Source organism: Callospermophilus lateralis, chromosome 2 (assembly GCF_048772815.1).
Source record: "Callospermophilus lateralis isolate mCalLat2 chromosome 2, mCalLat2.hap1, whole genome shotgun sequence".
In the NCBI taxonomy this organism is placed as follows: Eukaryota; Metazoa; Chordata; class Mammalia; order Rodentia; family Sciuridae; genus Callospermophilus; species Callospermophilus lateralis.
In genome coordinates, this window is record NC_135306.1 from 110,254,981 (window position 1) to 110,270,815 (window position 15,835).

The 15,835-nt window shown below is 51.3% G+C and overlaps 1 protein-coding gene across 1 annotated transcript in view; it reads left to right on the forward strand.

Moving 5' to 3' along the window:
• Dscaml1 (DS cell adhesion molecule like 1) overlaps positions 1–15,835 on the forward strand; it is a 319,280-nt gene that overhangs the window by 285,340 nt on the left and 18,105 nt on the right. The window contains exons 17-20 of the mRNA XM_076843725.2: positions 3,017–3,257; positions 6,598–6,744; positions 9,240–9,395; positions 14,618–14,757. Coding sequence (XP_076699840.1) covers positions 3,017–3,257; positions 6,598–6,744; positions 9,240–9,395; positions 14,618–14,757 — 684 coding nt within the window. The remainder of the gene's footprint in view (positions 1–3,016; positions 3,258–6,597; positions 6,745–9,239; positions 9,396–14,617; positions 14,758–15,835) is intronic.

The window sequence follows — 15,835 nt, forward strand, 5'->3', positions numbered from 1 at the left end:
CACGAGATGGATCACCCCTGCTTTATGACATAAATTTGCAATCAGCCCTATTGATTTCTTAATGTTTCAGAGAAATATTGTTAAGATTGATTTAAATCCTGAGTGTCGTGTTTAGGAGGTAGGGAGACAGGGAAGAAGAAAGAGAAAGAGGGACAAAGGGGGAGAAAGAGAAAAAGGGGGAGAGAGGGAGGAAGGATCTGCGGAGGTCTGTATAAATGTGTGTGTGTGTGTGCACATTCGTCAGGGTTGCCTGAATGCCTGTCCAAGGTCTCTGTAGGTCTATGCTGATGTGATTGTGTGTATAGTTGTACTTGGTGGCATAGATAGCCCTGGGTAGGTAGGCCTGTGTGTCGTTGTGTAGTGATGTTGATGATCTCAAATGTGTGTTAGTATGGATATGCATACTGCAATATGAGAGTGTGTGTTACCGTGAAGACCAGGGTATAGGGCTCTTCAAGATAACCTGAGAAGCTACAAGACCCAAATGCAAAATTGTGCCCAATTACACACTAGCACGTAGATTGCCCAAGTGCAGAGAAACCTTCTTCAGGCAAAACAGAAAGTCAAGTCAATTAAAAACACACACACACACACACACACACACACACACACACCTATTTAGTGAGTTCAAAACAATTATGTTAAATTTAAAACGTCATTTTATTGTGTTAACAATGAGGCTAAAATGCAGTTCATTTAAAACATTCATCAAATTAAAAAAAAAACAGTAGGGCAGTTTTACTAACTTAATTGTTTTTGATCTATTTTTTAGTACAATAAAAGGTAGGGTTTGGGGGGCTGGAGTTGTAGCTCAGCAGTAGGTCACTTGCCTAGCATGTGTGAGGCACTGGGTTTGATTCTCAGCACCACATATAAATAAGTAAACGAAATAAAGATCTATCAACAACTAAAAAACGTTTTTTAAAAAGGTGGGGTTTCAAATTAACTTCATTGTCTTGAAAACCCTGATTCAAGCTGTTTTTATATGTACTGGAGTAGCTGTTCTGTCTCAATTTATAGGTGGGCAGGCTCGGTTGTGAAGGGATCCAATTCTGGATTCAGTGCGTCCAGCTGTGACTAGGTGTGTGGACTGGGATGCAGGCACATCTGTAGGTGTGTGCTCCTGGCTCTGGACATGAGTAGATACGCTGGCGTGTGCGTGCGTGGGTGGCCATGTGTGAGACTGTCATGTGTCAGTGAGGACCTGTGTCAAGTTTTCCCTCAGGGTGTCTGTGTTTGCGTTGTGTGCAGCTGAGGCTGTGTAAGGACCTGAGCTGGGGAAGGCCGTGCTGCTGGGCGTTCCCTGTTACCCTGGCCCTCAGCTCAGCCCTTCTTTCCCACCAGTCCCCGCAGAGCTCCGTGTCCACACCACTCTGCCCCTCCATCTCGGGGCTGCCCTCCGGCCTTGGTCCTCATTGCACAGCAGCCCCTAGCCGGCGTGTCTAGGGCAGGCCTGCCTTAGTGTCCCTAGAGGGCCTGGGTCAAGCACCCTTTGGGGGCTTTTTTTTTTTTTTAGTCAAATGCATATGAAATTTACAGCTTCTTGTCAGAGAGAGCAGCTTAGCGACAGGCAGCACAGTCAGCCTTGTGCAGTCAGCCCCTCCACCTGCATCCAGAACTTGTTCATCACCCCACTGAACCCCTGTGCCCATGAACTCCCCTTGTCCGCTCCTCCCAGCCTCTGGAAACCTCTGTTCTATTTTCCATCTCTACAAACACACCTCTTCTAAATACCTCTGTAGGTTCCTTTGTGTCTGTCTTATTTCCCTGTTGTATCAGGTGAGAATTCCATTCCTTTTGTGGGTAATTTCTCCCTGCATGGACACACTATGTTTTGTTCATCTGTCCCTGTACCAGTGGACCCCTGGGTTGTCCCACCTTTTGGCTACTGTGAATGATGCTGCTGGGAAGCTGGGAGTGCAAGCTCTTGTTGGAGCCCCTGCGTTCAGTTCTTTTGAATCTACCAGGATTGCACAGTTATATGGTAGCTCTGTGCTTCAACTTTAGAGGAACCGCCAAACTCTCTTAACAGTGGCTACGCCATCTGACATCCCCACCAGCAATTACAAGGTTCCAATGTCTCCACCTCCTCTCCAGTGTTTTTTTAAATTATTTTTATTTTATTACAATGGTCATCCTAGTAGGTGTGAACTGGGATCTCAGGACTTTCTATTTTTTTTTCCTTTTCGTTTCTTTTCATTTGGGCAGTACTGGAAATTGAACCCAGGATCTTACACATGCTAGGCAAGTGCTACCACTGAGTCACATCCACATCCACATAGGGTCTCACTCAGTTGCCCAGGCTCACCTTGGGCTTGTGATCCTCCTGCCTCAGCCTCCCAAATAGCTGGGATTACTGGCAAGCATCACCATATTCTTCTATTTAAATTCATTACTTACCTCCCTTCCCCTACAGCTCTGATTCTCCCAGGCCCCTGATCCATGCCAAATGATATCCCTATCCATTCATTCATTCATTCAATAAGTACACATTGGGGGCTTCTCTGTGCTAGGCCCCTCAACACTGAGATCAACAGTAAACAAAGCGGTCACACTCCTCATCCTCGGGCAGTAACGTTCCACTGGGGCAGACAGTCAAACACTTAAGAGCTACAGAATGTCGGGTGTGCCATGGAGGAAAATAAACCAGGGAAGAAAAATCAGGCGTGCTGGACAGAGGCTGGGAGCACTCCAGCTAAGGCACTAAGGACACCTCAGGCAGGAGGAGCCACTTCAGAGGGGAGGGGACCAGTGTGCAGATATTCAAGGGTGTTCCCTCCAGGATGGCAGCGAGGCCGATGTGAGCAGCCAAGAGGCCAGAATGCTGCGGCATAGATCCAAGGGTCTGAGGGGCCCGGGCTCAGGTCACGGAGGGCCACGTAAGACCAGGGCTTTCACTCTGAGACAGACAGGAGCCTTAGAGGGTGGGGCACATAGGAGCATGACCTGACTGATCTTACGAGTGTCATCTCAGAGATCGCTGTGTCTTCGTCCCTGACCCTGCCCGTGCTCACAGGCACCCAAGAAGGAGCTGCAGAACGGCGTCATCCGGGGCTACCAGATCGGCTACAGAGAGAATAGCCCCGGCAGCAACGGGCAGTACAGCATCGTGGAGATGAAGGCCACAGGCGACAGTGAGGTCTACACCCTAGACAACCTCAAGAAGTTCGCCCAATATGGGGTGGTGGTCCAGGCCTTCAACCGGGCCGGTACGGGGCCCTCCTCCAGCGAGATCAACGCCACCACCCTGGAGGATGGTGAGGGCAGGAGCGTGGGGGGTGGGGGTGAGATCCCAGCCCAGGCCCAGCCAGGGTTGCCAGTGAGAGGACCCACCTTGGACCCGTGGGTGACACAGGCTCCCCTGGCTCATCAGCCCCTGAAGGGACACTCCAGCTTCCAGCAGGGAAGTGGGCAGGCCCCTCTTCCTCCTGCTGATGCCTGCCCCTCGGCCTACCTGTGCACCTACCAACCTGTGGAGGCTTGTCTCTGCATCCGTCTTTCCATCCCCATGTTTCCCTCTTTCTTTCCAGTGCCCTGGCTCCTCTCTCTGACCAAGCTCTTCCCTCCACATCCTGGGTCCTGTTTCTCCTTCTCAACAGCTTTTGGGGGAAAGGGCAAAGCCAAGTCACCATTGTCTTCTAGGCTGGAATCTGTTCCCATCTGGTTTGTTTGTTTGTTTGTTGTTTTAGGTAGCTTTTTCGTTTTGTTTTTTGTTTGTTTGGTGGATTTTTGTTTTGTTTTGTTTTGTTTTTGTTACTGAGGATTGAACCCAGAGGTACTTAATCACTGAGCCACATCTTTTTTGTATTTTAATTAGAGACAGGGTCTCATTGAGTTGCTTAAGGCCTCACAAAGTTGCTGAGGCTGGGATTACAGGTGTCTACCACCACGCCCAGCTGTTCTCATCTGTTTTGAGCAAGCGAAAGAAATCCTACTGTTCACGTGGCAGAGGATTTAGAGCTCAGTTTTTAAAACATGATTCTCTGATGGCTTCATAGAACCCACTGATTAGCAAATTAAAAGACCCCATTGCTCCAGAGAAAGAGGATTAGGAGGTAGCCAGAACATGCCCTCTGTCTAAGCACAAAGAGGGCACCTGCAGGTCCCTAAGCCTGCACCAGGTCAAATCAGGAGATGTGGCCTTGATGCCCCAGAGCGGGGACCAGATGAACTCAGGCCCCAAAGAGCAGAATAAAGAAACAGAATATTTTTCTAAGCTTTCTTCTCAATGCCCCCAACCAAAACTAGGGTGGGGGAGTAAACCCATCGTGGAGTCCCAGCCTGCCCATCTGCCCCTGGTGCAGGGAGGAGACCAACTCCTGAAGAGCGCAATGCCACTGCCCCATGGCCCAGCAGAATAGGAGCACTCCAGCATTAGAGAGCCGTTCCTGTGCCCTCTCCTACCTCGTCCTCTGTAAATACAGCCCTCTTGGCGGGAGGAAGCACGAGGTCAGAGACACCTAGAGTGCGTAGGCTCATACCAGCATTTATTATCTGGGCTACAAGTTGGAATTATCTGGGAGCTTTCAAAACACTGATGCCCAGGCTTCATCCCCAGAGTCTCATCTCGTTGCTCTGGAGAACAAGCTGGGCTTTGAGACCTGTCCAACCTCAGCAGTCCCAGGGCACTGGACACCTGAGAAGAAAGGAGACCACAAAGGAGAGGAAAGACACACAGAAGAGAAGTGCAGAGAGCCCACAGGAGGAAAGCCATGCTGGGGCCAGCCCCCCAGGCCTTCCACCTCCAGGTGCTGCCCCAGGCCTGGCCACACTAGCTTGTCACCTCTTGGTCCCAGTAGCATTCATCCTTACAGTGGTTCCCAAGCCTCACCTCCATCAGAATGCCCTGGAGGTCTGGTGAACAGATGGCTGGACTCACCCCTGCCAGAGGCCCCTGCAGCAGGTCTGAGGAGGCACTTGTAACTGGCATTTCTAGTAAGTTTCCTCAGAGCGCTGCTGCTGCTGCTGCTGCTGCTGCTGCTGGGCCACGCAGCACCTGTGAGAACCACAGCTGGGTCACTATCCACCAAGGGCCGTCAGAGCCTGTGGAGTCTAAGTGCTTTGCCCAGGTGACCTATGCAGTGAACAACAGCCCCACTCTAATCCAGGCCTGACCCCGAGTCTGTACTCTTTCTGCTTCACCCTGTCCCCAAGCAAGGCTGGGAGCAGAAACAAGTGATTTGGGTACAACATGCTCCAGGAAGTTTTGTCCAGGGGACCGTGCCCCAAGCCCAGGCCAGCCACCCAACCTAACTAAGCCCTGGAACCCTCACGGGGCCAGGTCAACCGGCTCTGCCCAGAACCACGTCCCTGACCCCAGAGACCCCTGGAGTTTCCAACAGGGAGGGATCAGCTGGACTGCAGAGTCCTTTTCAAAACAGAGAGGAGAGGGGGGAAGAAAGTTTCCAGCAGCATTTGCTCAGCAGTTTTTCATACTTAATTAAGGCCCTCGTTAGCCTGTCAGATCCTGATCGTTTCCTGGCAATATTAGCACTCCTCCTGGGGTATTCAAGGGCCCCTGCCTTAGCAAGAGTGTCTTTTCCATAATTATATTACCTTCATTTTGTTCGAACGGGCGATCTGTATTAGTTTATTACACTGGGTCCCTAATTACATGGTGCTTATATTTTTACACCTAAGTAATATGAAACAATAATCATTCTCAAAGAGGATCGTTAGGATGATGTATTATCATTTAAATGCTCATAAAAATTAGAGTTGCCTCTTGTGGGGCAACGGGATCTAATTACCTTCCCTCCAGCCTGGGCCTCCTTTCTCCCATTCACACCAGAGCAGCCTCGTCTTTCCCTTTGTCCCCGGCTCCTAGAAGCCGGCAGAGAGTGCCGCCCACGTTCTCCTTAGCCAAGGTGGGCCTTGAGGCCCACTGCACCCACCGTCTGCCACCCAGAAAGGGCAAGTGGCACCAGGCCAACCCAGGGCTGGGAATGTGGGTCACACGAAGACGGAGCCCATAGAGGGAGAGGGTTAAGGGCAGGGGGCCACCCGAGCTGGTCTCAGAGAATGGTGCCCATCTTTCCAAGCATGATGGCATTTTTTGTGCAGCGTCAAGCAAAGGGGTAAAGGTCCCAGAGGTCTTTGGGAACTCTTCTTCCTGGCACCAGGGTTATTTAAGACCCCTTTCCCTTCTTTGCCTCCCCTTCAATTGGCACAAGGACACTGAGTCCCTAGGCCAGGCCATGGCTGGATAGTGGACACAGAGAGGCCAGCAGCTTTCAGATGACTAAATGACAAATACCTCTGGGGCCATCTCAGTGGTCTTCCAGACTCTGTCCCCTGGCCGTGGTGATCCACTGGTAGATTATCAGGGATTCTGTCCAGAATTCAGCACCTTCACCAGGAGTTAGCCAAAGCCAGGAACGTGTTGACCTAGGAGCAAGGAGCCACATCCATAGAGATGTCTGACTACTCCATCTCCAGCAAAAACTGAGTTCCCGGTCTGGTCTTCCTGCTCATGAGTGAGGAGGTCCCTCCACGTGTCTAATTGGATGCTCCTTTGATCTGGCAGCAGGACCTGGCCTGGGACATGTATGTCACGCCCTGACTGACTGGACCCTTGCTTCTCCCCACCCTGTGCAGTGCCCAGCCAGCCCCCGGAGAACGTCCGAGCCCTGTCCATCACTTCTGATGTGGCTGTCATCTCCTGGTCAGAGCCCCCACGCAGCACCCTCAATGGTGTCCTCAAAGGCTATCGGGTCATCTTCTGGTCACTCTATGTTGATGGAGGTAAGTCTGATGGGACTGAGGCTGGGTCTCAGGACAGTAGGCACAAGTGCCAGGCTGCGGCATGTCAAGTGGAAGTACAGCCTCCCTCTTCACCACGACTGGAGGCCATAGGGCCATCTTGGTTATGGAGCCAGGAGATAGTACTAGAGAGGCTTGGGGCCACTGGCACATGTCCACATTATCCTGAGGCCAGAGCCAGGGGCAGGGTGGTGGGTGGTGGTACCCATGGTCACCTCTGGGCGGGGAAGACGCCCTGCCACTCCTAGACAATGGTGTGTGGGATGTTTAGAGCATGAGAAGGGCACATTTGCTTTTTTTTTTTTAAATAAATATTTTTTAGTTGTAGATGGACAAATACCTTTTTTTATTATTATTTTTATGTGATGCTGAGAATCAAACCCAGTGCTTCATGCATGCAAGGCAAGCTCTCTACCACTGAGCCACAACCCCAGCCTAATTTGCTTTTCTTGATATAAGGCCTTTATGGCCACATCAGCAAGGGCCACCACAAGGAGCAAGTGTCACGCTCAAATGGGGCAACTGAAGAATTTTATGAAGGGCTCCTTTTAATGGAGTGGGGAGGAAGTGGGCAGGGGCTACCATTCGTAGGAAGCCATCGCCACCTTAGGCCCAAAGAGGTGAGAGAGGCAGTGGGGTTACCAGAACCCAGGGGAGCCTCCCCCAGCCAAACCCAGCTGGAGCCAAGAAGCCAGCCCCATGTATGGTCTATGCAGGGGAGCCATCTAGGCCCCCAAAAGTGCAGGATGGCAGGCACCGTGGAGCAAGGGGAGGAGTTACAGGTGGGGAAAACCCAGACGTTGGCCCAGCCGCCGAGGTAGCTCCCTTCCCCGGGGGTGCACTGTGCCAACGGGTTTGTGTAACCCACACAGACACACCAGCCTGCTGCCTGCTGGTACAGACAAAGCCTCTCAGGGGTCAGGAAGTTCCTAGTCCACACAAGCCAGAGGCCAGTATCCCAAACTATGTTCTACAGGTCTTGCCCACGCGACAGCACGAGGCCTGGAAGGCACTGAGCCTTCTGCCTCCCGGCTCCCTGTGTCCTGCTCTCCTTTTCCAGAGGACTTGGGAATCCAGCTCATGGCCATCCGTCCAGGGTTACCACCATCCCCTTCCCCACCTGGATGCTAATCTGCCCAGACATACCACCAGTGGGAAGTGACCTCCTCCTTTGCTTGTCTCCTATGAAAGCTCAGAGGCCTCTGGCCCAGGGGTTGGTCCCTAAGTTCTGGGCTGTGAGATGCCAGGCTGCCCTGCTCAGAATGTGTCCCCACCACATTCCTGTTTGGGCTGAGCCATGTAAGGGGTGGATGCTCATTTTCCATAACTTGCTCCCTTTTGTCTAAGGTGGCAGCCTCCCCCAGCACAGCCCTTAAGGCATTGACCTCATTAAGGTCCAGGGCCACCTGGACTATTGGCCACGCTGCCCACTTCCTGAGTCTTTCTCTGGCCACAGTCCACAGACTGGCTACTCTGCCTCCTGTGATCAAGCCTCTGAGGTCCCTCCTGCAATAACTGGGGTCCCCTCATGCTGGGCATGGCATTCTCACCCTCTGGGCCCTGGCAGACGACTGCCCTCCCCTGCCCAGGCTTTCTGCCTTGGGGCTTTGCCTGCATCAGTCACCAGATAGTGCTGAGAGTTGGTTTGCAGTTGCTCATCTCCTGAAGGCCTGTCCTCAGCCAGTGTCTGTGCCTGTCTTTAAGAAAACCCAATAGTAGCAGTGAGGGGCTCAGGAGCCCACCTCTCTTCCTCAGCTATGACCCTGGCCCTCCCATGGGACCCTGTTCCTATGCCCTTCTTTAGAGTCTCTGAGAAGTTCCTTGGCAGAGTCAGGATGACGGGGCCTCACTGAGCCTGACAGATGACCCAGCCCTTCCTGGCCAAGGCTGTCAGTCCCCCAGGCTGCCCATGTTTTCTGTGCAGGCTCTTTGCAAGGAAGGGCTGGCTGTGTGTCCTCGATGGTGGGGAGAAAGCAGGTGGGTCACATAGCCCCTTACTCTGAGAGACCAGAGTGTCGGCCCAGGTGCAATCAGAGGCCAAGGAGGCAACCTCGGCCCGTCATCCATCATCTGCAGGTTGACACGCTGTGTAGGGAGAACTGAGAGCCCAACGAGGGTCAACAAAGAAGAAATGGCTGTGAGGTGGGGTGGCAAGATATCCCAGGCCTCTGGGTGCAAGAAGGGACATACTTCAGGAAGAGATGGAAAGATGGAGGGATTCTAAAGGGTGAAAATCAAGTTGAAGTTGGCAAGGTCATCTGGAGCCTGGGGCCAGGCCATTCTATATGGTTCACCCTGATTGTCCACTGAGGCAGAGACATGACCTGCAGGCAGTGGCCCAAATATGCTCCCAGGTACTCGGAGGTAGTTCTGGCCCCCACAGAGGCCGAGGTCAGAGCCCATGCTGACAGAGGGGCTGCAGCAAGGACCTTGGCAGGGTGGGGCTGCCCATGCTCAGAGGCCCCTTGTCCCCACAGAGTGGGGTGAGATGCAGAACATCACCACGACGCGGGAACGGGTGGAGCTACGAGGCATGGAGAAGTTCACCAATTACAGCGTCCAGGTGCTGGCCTACACGCAGGCTGGGGACGGCGTGCGCAGCAGCGTGCTCTACATCCAGACCAAGGAAGACGGTGAGTCCAGGCCTGGAGCTGCCCACAGCTCACCCAGGCTGCACCCCAGGGGCAAGGTAAGAGCGGGGCGCCAGCCTTCCTCCTGTCCCTTAGAGCCATTACAGGGTGGCTTGGAGGACTTGGGTCCTGCTTTGAAAGGACATCACTGACCATAGATCATGTCTTCTCCATGGACCAATGCATGAACATCCAAGTTCCCTGACCCACCCTGTGAAGCACCGAGTTACCCTCCAGATAAACCTTCCCCTCATACCCCCAGCCCCAAGGACATTCTTTTTGTGGCATCTGCTCCCCTCTGAGGTGTAGCCTGGTTTCCTCTAAATATACAAGTGGAGGGTGGCACAGGGAGCAGGAGCACCACCCAGCACACTCTGAGCTGGAGACCTGGCCGTCACCCCAGCATGAGCCAGGCCCAGGACCCGCAAAGAGGAGAACGGGGTGTGCCTCCATCTGGAACTGAGATCTCACAGCCCTTCCTCATGGGGTGGAACTAAGGGAAATCCAGAGACAGGAGGCCACAGTCAAGGGTAGAGTGACCAAGTAAGGGCAGGGGAAAGGAAAGGGTGGGGAGAAGGGCCAGGCCTCCACCCAGGGTCAGGAGCCGCACCCCTCCAGGGGCCACTGTTTGAATGGGAGGTACGTTTGTACCTGGCACGAAACCCCGGGCTCCTGCTTCCAACCATCTGCTTTCTTCCACCGGCCCCAACACTTAGGAGTTTCTCTTTTATTTAGTACTTTTTTTTTAATGTTTTATTCGCTCTTTTTAGTTATACATGACAGTAGAATGTATTTTGACATATTATACATATGCGGAGTATAACTCCCATTCTTGTGGTTGTGCATGATGTGGAGTTACACTGGTCAGGTATTCGTATATGAACACAGGAAAGTTATGTCTGATTCCTTCCACGGTCACTTAGGTGTCTCTTAACTGGATGTTTTGAGCCAGTGCTCTGATCTTAGATGAGTTGGTCTATGTGAAGAGCCATGGGCACATGTGGGCACTCCCTGCTCAGGCTCTGTTTCTCTGAGGAATATGGAGCCCAGAGTAGAGACCCCACCCACACGATCTGGCAAAGGTGTTGGAAGAGTTACAGGTGTTACAGAGCGACTTGGGCTGGGAGTGATGGTGAGAGAAATTGCACATACAACCCTGCTCTTGGAGACTAGACCAGCTCCCAGCCCAGCTTAATCTCCCTGCCCTCCCTCCACCCTCCTCCCCGCCACGCCCCCTCCCCCTAAGCTCTGAGCAATTTGATATTTTACCAACCTGCCTGCCCTACTTTTCCTGTCATTAATCCCCCATCAAGGCTTCCCAGGACAGCTCCAGGCAAAACCACCTGCTCTTGTGTGGCATTGAGCTGAGATGGTGCCCAGAGCCTGATCCCATCAAGGCCTGGGTTCCAAGTAACACAGAACCTTCCTGGCCCTTAGAAATGAACCCCTGGGGTCCCTAGACTTCTTGCCCCCTATTCTGGTCAAGGCCAGAGTCATGAGTGTATCCATGTGTCTAACAAAGGTGAGGCCCGTGAGGGAGTTCCAAGGTCCAAGATCTTCGCACTGCCCTGCAAGCAGCCTCGGCCTGCACCCAGAGTGCTTATAGAGCCCCAGGGAAACGTGCAACGGGCGCCAACCCTGGGAGTTAATGCACTGCCTTCAGGAAGTAGCTTTGCAGCATGGAAAGGGGACTGGCACATTCAGCAGAAGAGTTGCCCAGCCCTGTTGCTGATTGACAAGTCACTTAACCTTTCTGCACCTCAGTTTCCTCTGGATAACATGGGGACAGATGTAAGGAATAAGATAACTGCAAAGTCCTTCCTAAAATGCCAGGTAATAGCTAATGCTGGTTGCTTTGTGGCTACCAAGATGCTAGCAATGAAATGACAGGCGAGGCAATTAGCATCCCCAAGGGGAAGCACAGCCCCCAAAGAGCCCAGTGTCAGAAGAGGTCCTGTGCAGAACAGCAGTCAACTCAACATTGTGTGACATGCTGTCACAACGTGATTTGACAGACTCCCACCCTGTGAGGTAGATGTCATTTCCATTTTACAGGTGAGAAAACTGAGGCCCAGAGAGCCAAAGCTACTCTGTGAGTATGAGTCAGCTAAGAGTAGCAAATCCCGGCTTTCCAGTCTCCATGTCCTCTATACTTTCCACCATCCTATTGGATCTGTTAGGGACCTTCCAGTGTAATAGGAAGCACAACTAAAAGAGAGGAAAGCAACACGCACATTTGTCATTGCACATAACAAGAAGCCCCGCATAGGGCAGCTCCAGGGTCAGGTAAATCAGTGGTTCCATCTTTCTGTCTTTCTGCTCTGCCATCTCCAGTGCGGCAGCTGCTCCCTCGTGACTTCAAGATGGCTGCCACTCTGGGCCTCACGCAGGACAGTCAGTGTTCAGAGGGAGAAGCAGCAGTCCCTTCCAGAGGGCATGCTTCTCATGGGAGCAAAAGAAACCTTTCCCAGAAACCCCCTCCTCAGATTTATCCTCATTTCCCAGAACTGGAAATGAGGCCACATACCTCTTGCTTGCTACACTAGTCACCAAAAGGGAAATGGAATTATCAGGGCCAGCTCACCCCAGGCACATGTGTCCTCCAGCGCAGGGGTTGGAGGTAACTGCGTCTGAAGTGTGGAGGAGCTTGGAAACCTAAGCCAACGGGACTAGGAAGGAATGGCGGTCCCTGCTGCCTGCCCACACAGCTGCCCCAGCTCACTGGGCTCTTCCTTTTTCAGGTGGAAGTTTTGTTACTGTCAGTTCTCAGGGGGCATGGAAAGCAGAGGGGTTCATGTTCCAATTCAAGTCCTGCTGAATTGGGCAGATTCCCTAATCTGAAGTCACGACACCACCCACACACCCTACTCCAGGGATATAACGTTTTTCCTAAGGAAAAAAAAATCAGGAAACTTAGAAAAAAGCAAAATGAATTGAAAGATAAAGTTCAAATATATGAATTCAAGTTCATTAATTAAATCCAAATGTCTTAGTCTGCACTTGGTTTTAGGTTAGCTTGGGTGGACTCAGTTCTTGAGCTATAAGGCCTCTTTCCTACTCCTCTCCTTCCCTGTGAACACCATACAGAGCCACATGGCCCCCCCAGGACAAAACTGAGCTCAATCTAAGGCCACTTCAGGACTCGGGGTAGAGCTCAGTGGTACAGTGCTTGCCTAGCACGTATGTGGAAGACCCTACGTTCAATCCCACCACTAAAAAAAATAAAAGTAACACTTTAAAGAGCTTTGACTGAGGAAAGGGCATGACTAAGCCCATGTTTTAGGAGAATAACCCTTGTTGGGCACAAGCAGAAGATGGGAGAGGAAAGACTAGTGTCCTTGACCTATTAAAACCTGTATAGGAATGAGATTGGGGCTCAGCGGTGGAGTGCTCGCCTAGCCCAGGTGCCTGGGTTTGATCCTCAGCACCACATAAAAATGAATAAATAAATGTACAACTAAAAAACATTAAAAAAAAAAAAAAAACTATATAGGCAGAGGAGCAGGTTCTGTGCTAGGGGAACAGCTGTGCAGACGGAGGGTGGGGGCTTCCCCTGCTCCCCTCCCATCTCCTGTCTGCCATGCTTGTCAAGTATAATTGTTTTAAAGTCCACATTTGATCATTTCAAGTTTGGAACCCTTCTGAGTCTGTTTCTTTCATCTTCCCCCGCCCCGAAGGATATTGTTCAGTTGTCCCTATTATTTTTTTACTGCATGCTAGACACAGAACTCTAAAAGAAACCACAAAAGGAAAGAAAGCAAAAAACCAGAATAGGTGGGACAAATAGAAAATATTTAGTAAGATAGCATATTTAAACCCAAATGTAGCAATTGCAATAAAGATAAGTTGACTAAATTCTCCAATTAAGAGATAAAAACTGTCACACTGGCTAGCAAAAACCAAAATCCAAATAAATGCTGTTTACAGAAGGTATCTGAAACATAAAGGCATACAAAAATTCAACATGAATGGACGGGGGAAAAAAACGTAATCATATCATGCAAACCATTTAAAGAAAACTGGAATGTTGATATCAGACATATTATACTTGAAGGCAAAATATCATTGTTAGTGATAAAGAAGTTTGCTTTTTATGATAAAAGACACTATGTATTAGGCAAATAAAACGAATTTAAATTTGTATGCACCTAATAATGTGATTTCAATAATATGAAAACAGAGATGAACTACAAGGAAAAACAGAAAAATACACAATTGTGGTAGATTTTAATACACTCCTCTCAATAGCTGGTGGGGAAATGTATGCAGAAATAGACAAGACTGAACACTACCTAGCACCTTACCCCTGTGGCCATCATAGACTTCTGTACCTCACAACTGTAGAGTTACCTGCATGGGTGGAAGGGGCTGGAGCATGGAGGAAGGGCAAGGTTAGGGATGCTTCCCAGCTTCTGGACTCAGGCCTGTGTATGGAGGATGCTGCTATATCTAATTGTTTTGTTTAACCCCACATAATTGACCACTTACTAGGAATTTGGGAGAAACCACTGAGGTAGGTGCCATAAACTGAGAGTTGGAGGAAGAAATGCAAAATAGTAATTCTTACAATCTATTGAATATTTTCTATATGGTAGGCACTGTGCTAGGTGCTTTATCTTAATTAATGCTACCTCCTACCACAACCCTTCAGAGTGGTTATCTCCATCACATAGATGAGCTGAGGCTCAAAGAGGTGAAATAAACTGAATAGGCTGCAATCGCTATCCTCATAAAAGCTCCCAGGAGGGAAGACAAGAACACAGTAGCACAGTGCAGAGTTGGAGTGTGGTTGAGAGCAGGGATCACCTGGCCTCCCAGGTAGAGGCCCAGGGCCCCAGCTAGGCGGGCAGGCCCAGAGATGGGACAGGGTGTTGAGGGGTAGCTGGCTCAAAAGAACAAATGACTAGTGCCAGTGTGAGGTTTTCCTTAATGGTTAGTAAGGGTATTGGGGGCCAGGGTTTAAAGTCAGAGGGATTGAGACGAATTCTTCATGGGCTGTTTCTCTCTGGCCTACTTAAGTCCTCCATTCTGACCAGTTCTGAAGCAGGCCACTCCAATGGCCCAAACGATCACCCTTCTTTCCCCACCTGTTTGCTGTGGTGTGGACTCTCTCCTTTTAGATGGTATCAAGGATGCCCCCTCCAAGAATCTCTCCCTTCCACCACTCTTTCCCAAAGGCTGTGTTCCTCCTTGGTCTAAATTGACCAGGCCTTCTCCTTGCTCAGTTCCAGGTCCCCCAGCTGGCATCAAAGCTGTCCCTTCATCGGCTAGCAGTGTGGTTGTTTCTTGGCTCCCTCCAACCAAGCCCAATGGCGTGATCCGCAAGTACACCATCTTCTGCTCCAGCCCGGGGTCTGGTCAGCCGGTAAGTGGAGTCAGGGGAACAGGAGAAAAGATCCTGTGGGGAATACAGGACCATCTGGCTTTCAGACCAAACCCCGAGGCTGCCTGTATCTGTTCTACCTGGAACCCTAGTTAGGAATGGGCACTGGTCACCCCAAAGCGGCTTAAAGCCTGACTACTATCCATCTTGGGTCAGCCCTATATTCCTGAAATTGCAAGATTGTCACAAAGCTTGGAGTCAGGTGGCTCACAATCAAGTGGGCAGCGTGAGAGGGAAGCCGGCCAGCCATTCTGTTCTGTCTGTGGAAGCTCTTAGCAGGCTCCCGGCTGATGGCTGGGGACGGGCTGCTTGGTGACCTCTGGGAATGAATGGCCTTTCAGCAGGGTCACTCTGGGCATCAGGTGCTGCTGGACCTCTGCTCTGAGTGACTGTCTCAGCATGGAAACAGGTGAAGGGATAGGAAAGATGGGGGCACCCCAGAGAGGCAAGCCATCTCTCCAGCCAGGGCCTGGGCTTCAGCACGGGAGAGTCTGCAGCACCCAGCTCCCCCCCTGGAGGGCGCCCTCAAGTGGAAGTGCTGCGCAGGTGACCAGCTCACTGAGTGCCTCGGGGGCCCCATGGGGTGGAAAGACAAGTCAGGGGTGGGTGCAGGGGTGTATGCACCCATATCCCTAATATGCATCCTTCCCTCTGCCTCTTCAGTGATCTCCATCCACACATGCAAGAGGTCCTGCTGAGGGACATCTCTGCAGCATGCCTATTCTGGGTGTGGGTGCAGGTGCAGTCACTTGCCCTCAACAGGCTGCCAGTCTAGAGGGGTAGGGTGTACAGGGCCATGAGTGCCATCAGGAGGATGGGCTGGGTGGGGAGCGGGGGCAGAAAGGGGGAGCCAGCTTCTCCCTCCATCAGCTCATCATCAGCCCAAGCATCTGCATGAGCTTCTGGCCGCCAGGGAAGCTGCCCCGAAATTGCTCTATAATTGCGTTATAATTTTCTCCTGTCCTCTCTGCTTTCCCACGGTCTTTCTGAATTACTCTCCCAGTGGTAGGTGGCCCAACTTCTCACCATTAAATCCAGAATTCTCTTACCAGGGAGGAAG